Raw genomic sequence first — 20,751 nt, 5'->3', positions numbered from 1 at the left:
TGGATCATAGACTAGGGGGATGAAAGAGTAAGGTATACGAAGACTAGAAAGGTAGGAAGGGGCCATCTGTATCCTTACACTCATTTTTTTAAAATGTCATTACAGATGAACTTTAACCACAGTGATGTTATTTGGAGATTTTTTGTAGATAAGTGGAGCAAAAGATAGAGTGTGGTTTTTAAGGCAAAAAATGTTGTTTGCTGTTATAAACAGTAAGAAATGCAACATGTTGCTTAACAGCTTTAAATTTATGTTAGTCGTAACTAGAATCTGCAGCATTTTCAGATTATGCCTAGGAGAAGAGACAATTCTAGTTAGTTTTCCACTAATGTGAAATTATTTTGTCATTGCACCTCAAGTTCGATTCCTGTGTTATGCCACCCTTGTGTGGACTTGAAATATTCTCGTATCACCTTCTGAGTATTTATTCTTTTGAAGGAAGAGATTCCTATTCAGGGCTGTTTCTACAGTACTAAAATGAAGTCAAGAAGCATTTATTAAGCACCTGCTAAGTGCCAACCATTGTGCTAAGTGCTTGGGAATTAAAAAAAAATGCAAATGTAGTCACTGCCCTCAAGGAGCTCCCAATCTAATGAGGGAGACAAAATGCAAATAACCATATGCAAATGAGATATAGATAGAATAAATTAGAGATTTATAGAGGCAGCTATGCTTGGCATAGAGGACCTGGAGTCTGGAAGACTTGAGTACAAATTCATGCTCAGATATTAGCTGTGTGACCCTGGGCAAAATCTGGGCACTTAACCTCTGTCTATTTTTGTTTCCTCATCTGTAAAATGGGGGTAATAATAGCCCTTACTTCCTAGGGTTGTTGTAAGAATAAAATGAGATATTATTTGTAAAGTGCTTGGCAAACCTTAAAGTATTGTATAAATGTTAGCTATTATTGTTGTCATCATTGTTACTATTGGAGATAATGTAAGAGAGAAAGCACTAACATTAAGGGAACTAAAAAAGACTTCTTGTAGAAGGTTGGAGTTTAGCTGACACTTGAAGGAGGCTGAGAAAGCCAGGAGGCAGAGGGGAGGAGGGAGTGAATTCTAGTCTCGCACTTCCCACATAAGCTGCCACCCCCATGGCATTTGAACATGCTTAGAAATCTTCAAGAAATGAAATGTATGTGATAGAAAGCTAAAGTATAACTGAATTTAAAAAAAAAAACATAAATAAAAAACTGGTAAGTCTGTAAGTAGAACAAAAAATATGTATATTAGAATCTTTAAAGGGATGTAGATTTTTACCAGAAAAAATAAACTAGATATAGTTTGAAACTCTATCTTAATGTCTAGGTAATTTATGTTTAAGTCAAAGAAATGCTATTACCATTTGAACACAGAAGTTTATGAAACAGGAGAATTTCCACAAACAGAATTATAACTGATTTGACTACTGATTGATAAAACAGTCTTCTGTGAAGAGGGGTGAGGGATGTATTATTGCTCTTTAATTCTTGCCATAAATTGTGTAAGAATTAATACTAAATCATTTGCTCATTTAAGTGTTTATAACTTCCCTTTGGACATTTTTCTCTTAGAATATTAAAGGAATTCTTCAACGAGTTGACCAACTGCAAGTCCTCAGTGAGGGGGACCAGAAAATGATTGAGGAAAAGAAATAAAGAAAAGAAGAGCCTGATCGTATAGAGAGAGACAGCGACCCTTCTGGAGAGCCTGAGTGGAAATGTTTGCTGTTGTGAATATGTTTTCATTGCAGAAGCAACCACCAATCAAGCTTTGTGGAGAGCTGAAGACAAGGTCTCCTTTAAATTTCAAATCTTTTGGAAATTCATCGTGAAGTGTGATAGCAAAACTAGAAATTAAAAGGAAGTACTTATTTAAATAGAAAGAGAATTAAGCAGAACTACCTGTTGTTGCAGGAATAAAGTGCAGTGATTCAATCTGAAAGAGCCCTAAAAGACAGTATCACCATTAGGAGAATTTAGTGCAGAATTTCCTAGGAATTCACGTGGTCTTTTTGGTGTCTACACTAGTGCTCCAATTCAATGCACAATTTTGGACCAAAGATAAAATTATCTGCCTGTACACTTCTAAGAGAAAGCACTGCAATGTGAAAGTTTTGTTTATAGACATCCCCAAGACCCTTTTCATAACCCTTTCATAGTCCTTTTATAACTGACCATCTGTTGCCTTTATCTATAACATAGGTGTGCATGTACATCTTTATGCAATTTTATCTAGTAAATAAAATAATGGATTAAATTATATTGCTATTTGTCTCACTTAAGGAAGTGTTTAAAAAAATAAAGAAAAATAGAGGCAATGTGGTGTGGTGAAAAAACAGAGAATGGGGGAACTCTAGTTCTAATTCTATCTCTAACCACCTGCACAAACCTAGGGAAAGGACCTCTCCTCTCTGGGTCTCAGTTTCCTCACCTATAAAATAGGGAGTTTGGATTAGGTGATCTCTATTGTCCTTCACAACCCTGGCAATCTGAGGGTACGATATTGCTCATTGACACTTGTGGTGGCACACCTCTTTGTTAGAAGTGACTCAGAATGGCTAACCTGTCATTTGACTGGGTTCTTGGATGGCCTGGAACATCCTGACTCTCATCTCTCTCTCTCTTTCAACCATTATGTATTCCAATCATACTAAAATAGCAGTTTTTGTGCCTAATCTGTAAGGGTCATTGTAGGTACTCAAAATTTTCAACGACCCTGCACAAATCACCTTAAGAAAAGTATCATTATTTGATAATGAAATCAACCATACAACTCCCTAGAATAATATAAAAAGGAAAGATGTGTCCTTTTTTGGAGGGCTCTGTGTCTTACAGGGGGTGTGAAAGGTGCAAAAAGCAGCAATGACATTGAACAAGCAGTCAGGAAGTGGACCAATAAACAACAAGAGAGTGGTACAATTTGTGGATAATCAAAAACAGTAAATGCCACTAACATTTCTACTCATTTGAAGAACCACATGTTTTGGGACCACAATTTACCTTCTTAAGAATGCCTTATAAAATCATGAAGTCTTAGAATTAAGGGGAACCTTGGATGGAGATGATCTAGGTCAACCTCTCATCCATTGCAACAACCTCCTCTACAACTAAGAGGTCGTCCAGCTTTTACTTAAATAGCTCCTATACTGGGGAACTCACTATATCAAGGCACCTGCTCTTTTTTTTGTTGGGTTTTATCAAAGCATTCTGTTTTATACAACCCTTTTGTAGTATATTCTTCACTCCCAGCACAAACCCTCCCAAAGAGGACAAAGAACAATCATTAGTCAAAACTAACACAGCAACCTTATATGATTACACATGTGTTGTTATTTACCCAAAGTCCTCCACCTTTCCACCAAGAAAAGGGAAATGATTTTCCTCATCAGTTCCCCCAGAACAAGATTGGTGATTGCATTTAATCAAAGTTCGTCTGCCTTTCAGAATTATTTTCATTCATATTTTTGCAGTCATTCTGTAAATTGTTCTAATTCTGATGTCTTCATGCTCATACAAGTCTGCCCACATTTCTCTGAAATCCTCGTCTTTTACAGCACAACAATATTCCATCACATTTATATACCACAGTTTATTCAGTTATTCTCCAATCAATTAGCCTTTTCTTAAGTTTTAGAAAGTTCTCCTACAATCTGCCTCCCTGTAAAACCTAGTCCATAGTCAAAGATTTTCTTTCTATCCCTTTGCTGTTCAGTAGTTTCAGTTGTGTCTGACACTTTGTGACCCTGTTTGGGATTTTGTTGACAAAGGTATTGGAGTGGTTTGCCTTTTCTTCTCTAGCTCATTTAAAGATGAGGAAACTGAGGCAAACAGGGTTAAGTGACTTATCCAGGGTCACATAGCTAGTAAGTGTCTGAAGCCACATTTGAACTCAGGAAGATAAGTCTTCCTGACTCCAGGCTATCCTCCACTCTATCCTCTGTGCCACCTAGCTGCCCTATCCCTCTGGTAGGTTACCATTAAAATGAGTTTGCATTGCCTGAGGGATAGGGAATGGGAACCCAAAAGCACATAGTGAAACCAGAATAGAATAACCAAAAAACAATTACTATAGAGAATGTATATAAGCACAAAAATTGACTATTTGTTTTAGATTAAAGAACAATGAAGGGTGACCTTTGGTCCTAGACCTAGAATCAAGAGGACCTGGGTTCTAAATTTTGCCTCTGATACTTTTTTGAATACTTACCGCCAGTAGTAGAGAACTCACTATACCAAGACAGTACAGTCACTCTAATTTTTTGTTTTGTTGAAGCATTTTGTTTTATACAAAACAAAAATTGTATGTAATCATGGAAAAATCATTTAACCTCTCTGAGCCTTGGTTTCTTCATCTGTAAAATGAGAGGACTGTGCTAAATTGCCTTTAACATCCCTTCCAGATCTAAATATGTGATCTTATCATTCTATGAACTAGTGCAAGGCATCCCAAAAGTTTTAATGCAGATTTAAGATACTAAAACTTGCCGCTATTTTAAGCTACTAAAGTTCAAAACTGAGCTAAGACTTTTAGGCCACCCTATATTTGCATACTGTATCTCATATGATCTTCACAATCCAAAGTAAGTAATGCAGGTGTTATAGAGGCTTACTGAGCAGGAGCTTGAACCCAAGATATATGAGGCCAAATTCAATTTTCTGTTCACCACAGCATGATGATGGTACCTAAGGGCAATTAAAGTAACAATTATCTTACATTGCAACAAGAATAATACTGTCTTCTTCACACTAAGAATTTTTTAATGTAGAATTTAATTATCCTAGGGAAATTGTACAATATCCTTCCTCAGAAATCTTAGGGAAAAAAATCATACATCTATTACTACCCAATCTCAGATCCTTCCAACAATTTGGAGGTCTACCAGTCTATCTTAATTGTCAAATGAGGTGATGTGTGTGGGAAAAAAAAATTGGCGGTGGCTAGATGACGTCATGGATAGAGTGCCACATCTAGAGTCAGGAAGACTCATCTTCCTGAGTTCAAATCTAGCCTCAGATACTTCCTGGTTATGTGACCTTGGGCAAATCACTGAACCCCCATTTGCTTCAGTTTCCTCAACTGTAAAATGATCTGGAGAAGGAAATGACAAACCACTCCAGTATCTTTGCCAAGAAAACCCCAAATGGGGTCATGAAGAGTTGGACATGACCAAAAATGACTGAACAACAAAAATGAAAAAATACTTAAGCCTTACAGCACTACATAAATGTCAGCCTTTGTTATTGATATGAAGAGCCTTCTATGAATTATTAGAAATAATACCTAAAATCTGACTGCCAAATAAATTATCTCTCCACCCCATTTCTACCCTCTTCCTCTCTTTTCCCCCTTCCCCCAATTTAAAGTAAGCAATAAATCCTTCCAGTCTTTTCCCAGGTAAAAGGCTGGCTGACGTTCGCCATGTTAGAGCAACTGAATGCAGTATTCCTGTTCCACTGGGGCGCCATTTTCCCATGAGAACAAAGAATGAACCGGAGGGTGAGGTCTGGTATCTTTTCCAGTGCTATGATTCTATGAAATGTTAGACTCCATTCCAAGCATTGTCAATGCTCCACAACTACTACTGTTTCCTATTTCTGTATATTCTATGCAACCTTTTGAAATCTTAATGTAGGTGAATTCTCATTTTAAGTGTTTCAGGACCAGTGAGTAAGGTCACTATTTGACTGATTTTTGAGGAGAAAAAATTGTCAGTCAACAAGCCTTTATTAAGTATCTAGTGTATGTTAGGTACAGAAGATACAAAAGGGGGAAAAATGAAGCAGCCCCTGCTTGTGTTTCTATGATGTTCAACCATTACCAGTCATAATAGACTAGAATACCAAAGCTGTGAAATCTTAATGGAAAAAGCTTTGAGGAACAGAAAATATCATAGTCTCATGGTTTTATTTTGGGGTTTTTTTATGGAATGGCATTGATTAGATGGCATATTGTGATTTCATTCAGTCCTAGGAGTCCATGATTTTAACCTCAAATGGCCAAGAATTTAAAAAAAAATAGAGGCTGACCATAAGATGCTAAAATTGGAAGGAACTTTAGAGATTATCCAGTTCAACTCCCTCATTTAACAGATGAGAGAACTGGAGCCCAGCTTGCTATTCTAATGCAATGAGTTCATTTCCTGTCAATAGTAAGTTCTGATGTAAAAATAAATGCATTTATCTCATTAAGGTCACATGCTAATTAAATACAAAGAAGCCATGGAATGTTGCAGTGGAAAGTTTACCAGATTTGGAGTCAGAGTCTCTGGTTTTTGATCCAGATTTAATTAATTTAATTTAATTAATGTCACCTAAGTGTCCTTGATACTATCTAGACATTTACTCTCCTTGGGATTGTTTCTCCCTTTCTAAAATTAGGATGTTGGTTATAAATGTAAGTTATTGTTATTATAAGTCACGGGCAGCATCTATGGGGTGCTTCATAAATGGTATTGCATGGTAATCATGATTATTTCTGTAAAAAATGTGGCCCCCTTTCTATTCCATATTCTACCCTACACTAGGGGACTTCAATCTGCATGTTATTTAATGATCTGTTAAACACCCCAGCCTTCCAGTTCTTCAATTTCCTCAACTCTTATGATTTATACATTGATACCACCTTTCCATCACCCACAAGAGATTTGAAACATAACATTATTTCCATGATCACAAATTCTGAAATTCCTGTGACTGACTGTAACCTTCTATCATTCCATCTCCCTGTGTCTCACTCTTCCTACACCAATGCTTTATTCTCACTATGACCTCCAGCCCCTCCCGCCTTCAATGATGTACCAGGGACTGCTCTGGCTTCACTCCCATACTTAGAGCTGAAAGAGACCTTAAAAGCCATCTAGTCTAGTCTAACCCCTCCTTTTACATGTGGGGAAACTGAGGCAGAGAGACATTTAGTGACTTGCCCAAGGTCATACAAGTGCCTAATCTTGACTCTCTCATCAACTATTTCAGCTTTCCATTGCCCCTCGGCTACCTGGGCCATCACCACTCATGCATCTCTAGATCCCAAACCTGGATTGCCTTCATTATCTACCTCTTTCACTCCTATTCAGGTGCTGCTCAATAGTAGCAGATGATGTCATAAAACTGTTATTTTTAAGCCAGGCCCAATTTAGCCCCATCTAGTGACACAGACTTGATATTAGAATACAATAAGCTTCCCCTAAAACAACTTTACTTAAGATTTAAGCGGATATAATTCAGATAACACACAACTACCCTTTCACCTCCATATTTATTCACCATGGCAACCAGCTGCACTAAATCCAAAAGTCATTATGCCAGGCAATGGGCATCCCACTAAAGCCTTCAACTACTTCCCTACAGACTGGGCTATTTATGTCTCCAGCAGCAAGGAAGCCAAAACAGCGATGATCTGGAGAACACCTTCAAAGCCTCCTTAAAAGAATACCAGCCTAACCTATCTGTAATGGGAGCCACATGTACCACAGCTGTGCTGACTGGGTCCACTATAAATTTGTTAACTATTCTCAATTGCTACAAGGAAATCATTTGGACCTTATTAGTAATAAGGTTCTTTCCAACTCTTAATGAAATGTTTATTCTTTTGTTTTTTCATAGCAAATAAATTATACTTTGTTAATTATTTATCTTTGTTCTGGAAATTTAGGGTATTTCCTTGCAAAAAGGAAAATGTTCCCAGATTTCAACAGGCCTGCTGAAGAAGTACAAACACTGGGAAACATTCTATTCCACCAATCTGAAATGTCAGTTGTGACATAGTTTCCAGTATCCAAAAGCTTCCAATAGCTGGATAGTTCTTCTTTTTGGAGTCCCTGGTATATGTCATAGCCATCCACATCATGTTAGGTACCTTTTGAGCCAAGTTGGAAGTCAATTCACATATATCAATAAAGAAATATTGCACTCACAAAACCATAGTATCCTAGAGCTGGGGAAGGCCTCAAAGGCCATACTGTCCAGCTCAGATCTGAAGAAGACTCATTTCTATAACATGGCAATCATTCAGGTTTTTTTTTTCCTTTAAAGCTTCTACTGATGAATCCAGTATCTCCAGATATTCTTCTACTCTGATGAAGGGAGTTTTCGTTAGGAAATTTTTCCTTTCTTCTTGCCTGAATCTGTCTTTCACAACTTTTACCCATTGCTCTGAATTCTCCTATGTATAGCCAAGAATGAGTCTAATTTTTCTTCTGCACACTAGTTCCTTCCTCAAATACTTAAAACACAGTTATCATGGTCTCCCTTCTTCCCAATCTTCTCTTCCCCAAGCTAAACATTTCCAGCTCCTTCAATTTTTGCCCATATGGCATAATAATGGCTCTTCACTATCCCAGCTGCCCTTCTCTGTACACTCTCTCCCATTTCTATAGTATTCCTCCATAGCACTAATGTTGATTATGAAAATAGTATAAGATTACTTGTGAATTATCTGAACATAAATGAATGATGTTAACTAGCAAAGAAAGTCTTCATAACTGGTTCAAGTATTTATAAGACTCTCTACTAGTTCTAGAAGGGGCCTTTGCAATCACCTGGTCCAACCCATTCACTTTACAGCTAAGGAAAATGAAACCCAAAGACTTCTGAATCTTGTTCAACGTGACATCACTAATCAGTGGTAGATCCAGGTCTAAAACCTAGAGCTCTGTATATAGGTTAATCTAACAGGTCCCCAGCCCTTGAAGCATGCATTTAACAGGTTCCTCCCACCCTTGCTTTGAAAAGCATATGCAAATATTCCCTACTCATCTTCAAGAGAGCTTATAAAGAATATGAGTATGCCCAGATGTGCCTACTTATGCCTATATATGACTGAATCACTGGGTTGAGTTCATATTGGTTGATGAAGCTAGAAAAGATGATGGTGCAGGGTGCCATTTTTATAAAAAAAAATAATAAAGGCAGCTTCTGGCTGTTGAGAGTCTTGTGAGTAGCTTTCAAGAAGACAAAATGGAAGGAGGAAAGTGGAGGAAGGAAGGGTACTTCCCTGCTGTAAAACAGTGTCAGATCAGAGCCCCCAGTCCCAACATGGACTATGGATTCAGCTAGCAGGATTTATACCAGAAGACCCTGGCTGCCTTGCCTCTCTTTTTGACTTCCCTTGTCTCTAGCATTGAGCTTGTGAACACAGAAATATCTTCTAGTGACAGTGATGAAAGTGGTGTCTTCCAGAGTAGTTTCAGCTGCAGAATCAGTAGCAGGATTGGACTTGTGCTGAGGAAACTGTTGACATCCAAGTGGTTAACTCTCTCCCCTCCCCACCCCTGCCAAGATCCTCATTGGTATCTGATCAGACTGTGCCAGTGGAAATAAAATAAAAAGTGGCTAGTTATCAGACTTGCAAAAATATGCTTGTATCTCAACAAAGCTTGAATATTAGCCTCCCAATTGATTGTGCTAGAATTGCCAAGTTACTCAGTTCTGTTCTAATCACTCTGTGATTCTTTGCTGCTTAGCAGTCTCTTTTCTAGATGGAAATAGTCCTCCAGTTCTATAGCTAATTTGTGTTTGCACATTGGATACTTTTTTTTAACTTTCTCCTTTGCTGGGGAGAACCCTTATCCTTTGAGCCTATAATTAGCAAAGCTCTAAGTAACAATTTTCTGTGGAGCAGCTGTGGTGAGGGTAAAGAGCCAATGAATGTGAGAATTCTTCTTCTCCCGAGGGCCTGATGCAGGGCCCACCTCTTGTACCAGGCCATACACTGGTGGATAAGATCCAGGGTACCTGACAGACTCTGGACCATCACTCACACCACAAACTGGAGGTCATTCCCCACCACCTGCTTCAGTGAATTTCCATCCTAGATTCCCAGCCCCAGACTGCCTTCTAGGGACAAGATCTCTTCCATATCCTGTCTTCCAAGGACTTTTCCAGAACAAGCAAGGTACTCTCAACTTCTCCCCATGCTTCCATACTAGCTCCTTCCTACTGAGGCTAGCCTGCTAGGCTCTCACCAGACACAACAACCACCTGTCAGGAAAGTGAACATAAAGAAATTACTATCAGCAATCTAATCTAGTGTCTCACATCCCTCAACAGACCTCTCTCCAGCTACTGATACTCTGCCTGGAATCACTGTTAAGTGTTTAGCATGCTTCCATCATCTTACACTCAACCCATCCCAGTGATTCTGAATGCTTTACTACTCAGATACAAATCCCATTCTCCATCCTCAACTCATTTGTCCCTTACATATCCATCTAAATCCTACCCCCTTACTGTTCCATTCCTATCTGCTGCCATCTACTGTGACTTCTAGCTTACCTCTTCCATAATTAACCAACCTCCTTTATTCTTAAACCTTTTCCTCTTTGTCACTCTTTTAGGCTTCCCTGAGACATGGCTCCCTTAAGATGATACCACTTCCCTTGACAATCTTTCCAGTACTGGCTACATATACCCTTGTATTCCACCAACTCCTTAGTTGTAGAAGAATGGGAGAGTCACAATACTCCTTGCTCCCCATTGCCACTTCCATACTCCCTCTACCACCTTTCCTAAACAATATCTCTTCCTTGGAAGTTCATGCTATATACATTCATCAACCAATCTAGAACCTGGATTGTAGTTGCTATCTATCAATACCCAGGAAATTTGCCTTTCTTCAACAATGAATTCACTTCCTACATCACAGCTTTTCACTTCTCTCCATATCCTACCCTCATAAGGATTTTGACATATATATTGATACTCCCTCAAATACCCCAATTTCCCAATTCTTCAATCTACTCTATTCCATCAGTTACTCCTCCAAACCACATCAGTTATACACAGAAATGATCATACCTTTGATCTTACAATCATCCACAGCTATTCCATTTTCTTACTTACAAACCCTGAAACTCCTTTGTCTTATAATCTTTTATCATTTCATATTTTCCTTAACCCTATACTTCATTCTGTAACCTCCATTCCTTTCATGCCTCATTTTCCTCATCAACTGGCTACATTGTCTGCCCTTCCCTATATTGAACTATATTACCCTATATTCCCCATAGTGAACCAGTCCAAATGTACACTAACCCTCCAGTCCATTGTTATTACTGTCCTATTTCCAATTTTGCCTTACCAAACCTCTGCCTTGAATTACTCCAAAGATCTGCTTCGTTGCTCTTATTCATGTACTACTAAATAGACCTGGAGGAAATTATGAAACTGCTGACTATTCACTATAGATTTATGTTATTTAATCTCAACTGAGCTCACACTGCAGGAAAACAAATATGAATCCTTTCTTCCTAATTAACTCTCCAACTCTCCACAGTGGCTGCTTTAAATATCATTTTCAAACCTATGGTACCCCCTCTCTGCATCCTGTAAACCAATAATTTCACCTTGTTCTCCACTGAAAACATTGAGACCACTTAGCAAAAATTCTCCCTTCTCCATACTTCATTTCACATCATTCAGGCATTTTCCCCTACTATCTCCTCTTTCACTCAGGTTAACATAAGATATAGCCCTTCTTGCCACAGCCAGCCCCACTAAAAGTACCATTGATTGCATGTCCTCCTTCAGCAGATTGACCCCATTATACACCATAGTCTCTTTTATTTTCAATCTCTACTTATTCCTTCTCTGCTGCCTACAATCATGCCCATGTCTTCTCCATCTATAAAAGAGCTTTCCCATCATCTCCACCATCCTATAATTCTCCCCCCTTCTTATTTAAACTACTTGAGAAAGCTATCTGTATTTGTTGCCTCCACTTCGTCTGCTCTTACTCTGCAGTCTGACTTCTAACTTCATCATTCAATAAAATTACTCTCTTAAAAATTGCCCAAGTTCTCTCTCTTGCCAAATCTAATGGCCTTTTCTCGGTCCTCATCCTTTATTGCTTCTTTGCAGCATGTGGCACTGTTGGTCACTTTCTCCTTCTAGCTACTCTCTCCTCTCTGGGTTTCCATGATCTTGTTCTCTCCGAGTTCTCTTGTCTGTTGATCTACTCCTTCTCAGTCCCCTCTGATTATTCTCTATCCAGGCCATGTCTGCTAACTATGATTGTTCCCCAAGACTCTGTCCTGGTCCCTCTTGTCTTCTCCCTCGATTTATTATCTTGCTTGATGAAATCATTAGCTCTCATGGATTCAACTATCATCATTGGAGATTCCCAAATCTGCATATCTACATAAGGGCTTAAACTCTCTCCTGAGGGCCAGTCCCACATCACCAGCTTCCTCTTGGACATCTTGAACTGGATCTCCCTTAGATCTTAAATTCAACATGTCCAAAATGGAACTTATCTTTTCCCTCAAACCTTCCCCTTTCCAAACTTGCCTAATACTGTCAAGCGTACCACCAAATTTACAGTCAACTTAAGCTTATAACTTCAGCATTATCCTCAATTTCTCACTCTCATCCCACATTTGCAGTCTATTGTCAAATTTTGTCATTTCTATCTTCACAATATATCTTGTATACATCCCCTTCTCTCTGCTCATATTGTTATGACCCACGTTCCTGCCCATATCATCACTTGCCTGGGATTATTCTAAAGTCTAAGTATGTGTCCCTGACTCAAGTCTTTCCTGCCCCGCCCCCCCCCTCCAACTCATCTTCCACTCAGCTAACAGCTATTTTTTTTTAAGCAGAAGTCTGACCATACCACCCTTCTGCTCAATGAGTCTCACCAGAATTAAGTATCAACTCTGTTTGGTTTTAATGCTCTCTATAAATTTGCCTCTTCCTACCTTTCCAGACTTCTTACATTTTATTCCTCTCCATGCATCTTGTGATCCAGTCACACAAGCCTACCTCCACTTCCTCTAACAGGACACGACATCTCCCATCTCTGTGCCTTTGCCCTGACTGTCACCCATGCCTGGAACACTGTGACTCATCACTATTGCCTCTTGCTTTCCCAGGCTTCCTTCAAAATACAGCTCCAATCCCACGTGCTACAAGAGGCTTTCCCCAGTCCCTCCAAATATTAGTGCCTTCATCTCTCAGGTTGCTTTTGCTCTACTCTGAATAGAGCTTGTATATAATTAGATATTTACATGTCTCCCCCATTAGAATGGGAGTTCTGTGAAGGGAGGGACTACTTTTACCTCTCTTCACATCCTCAATACTTAACATAGTACCTGGCTCATTGTAAGTACTTAATTAAATGTTTGTTGACTGTTGGCTGTTTAAGATGAGGGACCTACTTCTCCATTCCCAGTCAAGTCATGCAGACATTATTTACCAGGGAGGGTAACAACTTAAATCCAGGTCTTTCTGACACCAAGGTTGGCTCTCTATCAATCATGTATGTTTGTTAATTGATAAACTCACTCACAAAAAAATTGAATTAGAATCAAAGTCACCCAGAATTTATAAGATTCTTATATCTTGCAGAAAATCTGTTGCATTGTGATCAAATTCCCCTAAATTCTTAGTCTTCTACAAGATGCTGTTTCTATCTCCTTACCTTGAAAAATTGAGCTTTCTCCTCTTCCTCCCCAAAGTTACCCTGTTTCTTGAAATATTCTCCCATGGAGTACATTCCTTCTCCTACTCTTTCCAATTCAGAGGATGAAAAGACATCAGTAATCTCCCCTGGTTGTCCCTACCTCCAGTTAGAATCTTGCATTTGGAAAGGAAATTCTGACAAGTTATCTAGTGCACTTTTCCATTTAGTGTGAGACTTCCTTCTTTAATAAATACCTGACAGGTCTTCTTTAACACTCTAGCATTTAACATTTTTTGGTAACAGGGAACTCACTATCATACAAGGCAGCCATTCCATTTTTAATAGTTCTTATTTTTAAAGAATTCTGCCTTTTCTTAGCTGCACCCCTTATCTATATATGTGTACATGTGTGTACATGTGTGTATACACACATATATGTATGTATGTGTTTGTTTATGTACATATATACTTGTGTGTGTGCATGTGTGTACGTACACATGTATCATACATGTGTGTATATCTTGAATTTACTTGCCTCTGAATATGCTATTTAACACATTGGTAGTGGATAGAGCTAGGGCAGCTAGGTGGTGCAGTGGATAGAGCACCGGGCCTGGAGTCAGGAACATCTGGGTTCATATCCAGCCTCACACAGCCTTACTAGCTGTGTGACCCTGGACAAGTCACTTAAGCTTTATTTGCCTCAGCTCCCCATCTGTAAAATGGGGACACACTAGAGAAGGAAATGCCAAACTACTCCAGTATCTGTGCCAAGAAAACCCCATGGACAATGTTGATAGGGTCATGTAGAGTCAGACACAACTGAACGACTGACTGAACAATAACAAAAACACATTAATAAAGCACTGGACCTGGAGTCAGGAAGACCTGAGTTCAAATCTGGCTTCAGCCACTTAGTAGCTATGTGAAATAATATTTGTAAAGCACTTTGTAAACTTTAGAGTGCTATGTAAGGGATAGCTGTTATTCCCCATATAAAATTTAAAGTCCTTGAGCACAAGGACTGGTCTCCCTTTGGTCTTTGTAGCACAATGCCTACTACATGGTTTGCACTTAGCAAGTGCTTACTGGCTAATTAGATGATATACAGACGACTCTGGAATCTAAGTCTCCAACCCAAACCCCTTTCCTAATTTCCAGTCCTGGATCTCCAGTGTTTCTTACTACCAATTCTGGACTTTTCCATCTAGATACCTTGCTGACATGTTTGAAACCAAAGCGTGAGCTTCCCCTTCAAACTAGCTCCTCATTAAGACTTCCATATTTCTGTTAGGCACGATTTCTCTAGTCATCCAAGCTCTAAAGCCCAGGAACCATAAAATTATAGAATTTAGAGCTTAGAGGAAGAGACCTCAAAGCTCATCTAGTCCAGATCCATTATTTTACAGATGAGAAAGCTGAGGACCAGAGAAGTGAAATCACTCGGACACAGACACAGAATCATAGAATTTCCATTGAAGGGAGCTCAGAGGCCATCTTATGCAAACCATAATGAAGCAACACTCTTTCTACTCCACACCATCCAAATAGTTATTCAGCATCAAATAATAATCAAGTGAGAGGGACCTCAATAATATTGGAGGTAGGCCGTTGCACTTTGGCAATGACTCTAAATTCCACGAATGTTTCCTGACATCAAGTCTAAATCAGTATCTTTAATGTTCCCATACATTTGCTCTCAGTTCTAGCCCTGGTGGCCAACTGGAAACAGTTTCATCCATTTTTCATGGGACAGGCCTTCAAACACTGGAAGACACTGATGATGTCTCTCTTTGGTCTCTTTTCTATCTACTCACCAAGTAAATACCTTCTTCCCCGTCACCCTCTCCTCTAATGATGAATTCTTGACCTGGACCTCCATTTCATTAGGTGCCCAGTCATCCATGTTTACTTGACTCCTGGCTCCACTCTTCACCTTTCTGCCTTTTCCCTAGCTGATGCCTTTCTCCCCTCCCTCCTCCTGCTTTCTACTTCCCTTTATTTTATTTTTTGGGTGGCTAGGCAATGGGGTTAAGTGACTTGCCCAGGGTTACAAAGCTAGTAAGTGTTATGTGTCTGAGGCTTGATTTGAACTCAGGTCCTCCTGAATCAAGGGCCAGTGCTCTATCCACTGAGCCACCTAGCTGCCCCTCTACCTCCTTTTAATGTGTTGTCTTCCCCCCACCCAGTAAACTGTAAGCTATTTGAGAGTAGGGACTAACTTCTCTGCTTATGTTTGTATCTCCAGCATTTAGCGCAGTGCCTAACACATAGTAAGCACTTAAGACATGCTCTGTTTCCACCCACTTCACCCCCACATACATTACACACACAATAAACCACAGTGGCCCCCTGTTGCCTTCCGAATCAAATACAAAATATTCTGCTTGTCATTTAAAGCCCTTCACCACGATCTAGGACCTACCTACCTTTCCAGTCGTCTCCCATTGCCATGTACGCTTTGATTCAATAGCACTGGCTCCTGGCTGTTCCACAGACAAGACATTCCATCTCTCAATTCCAGGCATTTTCTCTAGCTGTCCCACTTATCTGAAACGCTCTCCCTCTTCATCTTCACCTACTGGCTTCCCTGGCTTCCTTCAAGTCCCAATTGACTCTCATCTTCTACAGGAAGCCTTTGCCAATCCCATCTAACTTTAGTGCCTTCCTTTTTAATTGTTTCCTATTTATTCTGTACAGGTATGTCTTGTTTTATTGTGCTTTACTTTATTGTGCTTCACAGATATCGTGGGGGTTTTTTACAAACTGAAGATTTGTGGTAGCCCTATATCAAGCAATCTATCAGCACCAATTTTTCCAATGGCATGTGCTCACATCACATTTCTGTTTCACATTTTGGTAATTCTTGTAATATTTCAAACTTTTTCATTATTGTTATATCTGTTATGGCAATTTGTGATCAGTGATCTTTGATGTTATTATTGTAATTGTTTTGGGCACTATGAACTGTGCCCATATAAGATGGCAAACTTAATCAATAAATGTTGGGTGTTCTGATTGTTCCATTGACTGGCTGTCTCCATTTCTCTCTCCCTCTCCTCAGGCTTACTTTTCCCTGGGATGCAACAATAAGCCAATTAACAACCCTACAATGGCCTCTAAGTGTTCAAGAGAAAGGAAGAGTCAATCAATGCGCAAACCTCATTGTTGCCTTATTTTAAGAAATTGCCACAGCCACCTCAACCTTCAAAAACCGCCACCTTGATCAGTCAGCAGCCATTAACCTCAAGACAAGACCTTCCAACAGCAAAAAAGATTGTGACTCACTAAAGGCTCAGATGATGGTTAGCATTTTTTAGCAATAAGGTATTTTTAATTAAGACATGTACATTTTTTAAAACATAATACTATTGCACATTTAATAGGCTACAGTATAGCATAAACATAACTTTTATGTGCATTGGGAAACCAAAAGATTTGTGTGACTCACTTTATTGCAATGTTCTCTTTATTGTGGTAGTCTGGAACCAAACCTATGATATCTCCAAGGTATGTGTGTAATATAGCTTGATGGTACCTGTTTGTTTCTTTGTCTCCCCCAGTAGAGAGTGAATGTCTTGAGGTAAGGGAATGTCTTTTACCTCTTTTTGTATCCTTGAGGTAAGGGAATGTCTTTTACCTCTTTTTGTATCCTTAGTGCTAAGCATAGCACCTGGCATTTGGTTGGTAGGCACTTAATACATATTTATTCAAATCTATCTTTCTATTTATCTATCTATGTTACCCCAACTAAATATCTTTAGTGCCTTCCAGACTTTCTCTTCCTCAACTTCCCCCAATATTCAATCAGTCATCAAAATTTTCTTCATTCCTAATTCAGGCCTTTTGCACCTCTTGCCTAGACAATTGTGCTAGTCTCTATGATGGTCTGCTCCGTATTATCTTGTCCCTCTGATCCCTCCTGAAAACTCTTGCCAGATTAGTCTTCTCAAAGCACACCTTGGAGCACAATAACAGCTGCAATTTGGATAATGCTCTAAGATTTAAACAGACTAATCTGCTTTCTAGTAACATTTATTTAAGATAAAAGACAAACAACCCCCCCCATGCCCAAGACAAAAGCAACCAAACAAAAAACCCAAGCACTTATTAAACAACTATATGTGCTAAGCACCGTACTAAACTCTTTACAAACATTATCTCGTTTGATCTTCACAACAACCCTGGGAGATGGGAGCTATTTTTATCCCCATTTTACAGATGGAGAAACTGGGGCAGGCAGAGATTAAGTGACTTGCTCAGAGTTATACAACTAGTAAGTATCTGAGACCAGACTTGAAATCAGGTCTTCCTGACTCCAAGTCCAGCACTCTATCCATCCATGTCCTGGTGATGAATTACTTGACAAATAAAATGAACAAAAACAATACAATATGACCCTGACTCCTGTGTGACCTTCCCTTTCTCTAAAAATGGTGTCAAGGTAACAGAAAAAGGGATACAGAAAGATAAAGTCCCAGATTTTCAACCATCTATAGACATCAACTTGATCACTGGCTTTCTAAATGAGCTTCCTATGTGTTCATATGAGTAGAAAAAATGAATTATGTAAATTTTTATGTTCTCTCTATAAATAAAATCAGAAGAAAAAAGGGAGTTGCAGCTAAACGGAAAGATTGCTTCTAGATTCTCTTTATAAAGGCAAAAAAAAATAATGGGTGGAATTAGTTTTGTGATATGTTAAAAAGCAAAAGGAAACATGATTCCATGGGATGTTGAGTTATCTTGTGTTGCAGTGGTCATGGCAAACATTTTTTAAATACCATCATAACAATAATTGCAACTTATATACCAATATCCATTGAAAAAGATAAGAAGTTAGAGAAATTCTACAAAGGAGTAGATTAGACATTTCATGCTTTGATACTTGACTTTAATACAGGTAGGCATAGTGGGAATGATGAAAAATATCTTGGAAAATATATTTCAGGAATAAGAAATGAAAAGCTTGCAAATTATACAGAGTTTTTCCCACCTACATAACAGGAATACTTTTTTCCAGAAAAGAATCAGGAAGCATTGGACATGGCAATGTATAGAACACTGGAACAGGAGTCAGGAAAACCTGAATTCAAATCCTGTCGCAGCCTCTAACTTTCCTAACTGTGTGACCCAGGGCAAATCACTTAATCTGTTTTACTCAGTTCCTTTATCTATAAAATAGGGATAATAATAGCACCTACCTTCCCAGAGTTGTTGCCTGGCTCACAGTAAGCACTATATAAACGTAAGCTCCTTGTTATTTGTTTAATCTCAGAAGAAATTAAGTTGCTTGGGAAACAACTGCAATATTGGATTTGTATCCAAATCAGCTGTCTATAAACAGCCAGACCAATTGATTGTTAGAATAAAGATCCAAATTAATGCCGAATTAGAAGAATAAAAAAACAAAGAAGATGGCATGTTATTGGGGCAACCAAATCCTGATCTATTTAAATAAGCTAGTACTGACAAATGGAAATAGATAAAAGAACTAACATCACCCTAGAATAATAGTATTTCCTAAGAAAGTTTAACATCAGTCAATAGCCACAACAAGGGGACCAAGACAGCCTAGAAATCACCTCAGTCAATGAACACTTGTGCTCTTTGCCAAGCAGAGCTATGGTGGCCAAGGGCAACCAAGGTTCAAGATATAAACTCATTTGTAAAATCTTACAATGGAGAGTGGCTGAAAGATTCCAATATTACCTCATAAAACAACAACAAGAATCAGTGAAGGGAAAAAACAAATTTACTAAAAGTTTAGCAAGAGACTTGATTAAACTAGATTGTCCATTAACACTGAAACTAGGGGCAGCTAGGTGGCACAATGGACAGAGCACCAGCCCTGGAGTCAGGAGGACCTGAGTTCAAATCCAGCCTCAGACACTTGACACTCACTAGATGTGTAAGTCTGGGCAAGTCACTTAACACCAATTGCCTCACCAAAAAAAAAAAAAACCCTGAAACTAGAAGAATAACAAGTAATTAAAGGAAGATTTCTATAACTATTATCCCACTAAAGGACAGAGGCATCCCCACATTTGGATTCTGTCAGTCTTCAACATGAAGGAGGCAGTGTAATGCAGTAATGGAAAGAAAATTAGATTTGGAGTCTGAGAGCCTAGGTTCAAATTCTACCTCTGAAGCTGGGCAAATCATTTGACTTTTCTAGGCCTCAGTGTCTTCAGTAGTAAACCTTTATGACCCCTCTTAGGGGCTTTACACTTACACTTACACTTATGATTGCTAAGGTCACTTACAACTCTGAATCTTAAGTAGAAATTACACTTGAATAACGAAGATGGGAAGGGCAGCTGGAGTAGACCAACCATTCAGAAAGGTAGTCCATGCTGGAGGTGACAGGATTCTGAAAGATCAGTTCTCCTGATATCTAATAGGGAAGCATAAAAAATCATTGGTGGGAGGAGGAGGGGAATCATAGACATGTTTACCCCAGAAGTTGACTAAGAAGATAGCAATAACCACCGGCCGACATGCCTCCTTTTCTACTACTGCAAACTTTTATGTGAATAATTGACATGGGTATCAAGCATATCCTTGATAAAGCTGTGAGAAAGGAAGAGGCCAGCTTTCACACATGATAATCTACAGCAGATAGCATCTTTCCATTCACACAGTTGACTGAAATATACAGAGAATAGAAGGTTCCGCTGTGTTTATTGTTCAACTATGAAAAGTACATCATTTGCATTTGGGAAAGAAGAGCACCTTTTCAAAGGCTCTCCTCCCAAAAGGTATTTCTTATGCTTATATTAAAGTGACACAAGATTTATTGAAAAGCATAAGAACAGAAATAAATTTATTCAATGATCCCTAAGTTCTTCTTAATCAATCAAGGAATAAAATAGGGGGAGGTATGCTCTCCATACGTCTTTGCCTCTGTCATGGAGAACTATCCAATATAAAGTCAAATCAAAATGGAAATCTCTTTCGATAGTGAGTTCCTCCAGATGTTCCTGTTTTCAGATTGCATCATGGTGTTTGTGTCATGGAGAAGTACGGGAAAACCTATGAACTGATACAAAACGAGGTTAAGAGGATTAGGGAAACAATGTGCATGCACTGACTACAACCGTATAAATGGAAAAAAGCAAAACAAAAAAGTCTAAACTGATGACAATAAAATTACAATGACCAAGTTTATCCCCAAAGAAGGGATAGGACAAAGCCCTCTGCCCTCGCTACTTTGCAAAGATTGGGCACTATGGGTATAGAACACTGCATATAATGTTAGAATTTTTAATATGCTGACTAGTTTTGCTGATTTTTTTATTTCTTATTTACAAGATATGGTGTTCTTGGAAAGGGAGAGGGAAGAGGAAAGATATATTGAGACATT

General features: G+C 38.8%; 1 protein-coding gene across 1 annotated transcript in view; it reads left to right on the top strand.

Moving 5' to 3' along the window:
* The window catches only part of LOC144454094 (sperm flagellar protein 2-like), a 142,121-nt gene extending 139,876 nt beyond the window's left edge, over positions 1-2,245 (top strand). Inside the window, exon 24 of the mRNA XM_078151756.1 lies at positions 1,556-2,245. Within this exon, the coding sequence (XP_078007882.1) occupies positions 1,556-1,639 (84 nt within the window). The 3' untranslated portion in view covers positions 1,640-2,245. The remainder of the gene's footprint in view (positions 1-1,555) is intronic.
* Positions 2,246-20,751: the final 18,506 nt, after the last annotated feature.

The sequence above is a fragment of the Phascolarctos cinereus genome, unplaced genomic scaffold, assembly GCF_003287225.1.
Source record: "Phascolarctos cinereus isolate Bilbo 61053 unplaced genomic scaffold, phaCin_HiC Scaffold_4;HRSCAF=312, whole genome shotgun sequence".
Taxonomy (NCBI): domain Eukaryota; kingdom Metazoa; phylum Chordata; class Mammalia; order Diprotodontia; family Phascolarctidae; genus Phascolarctos; species Phascolarctos cinereus.
This window is presented reverse-complemented; position numbering and strand designations above follow the sequence as displayed.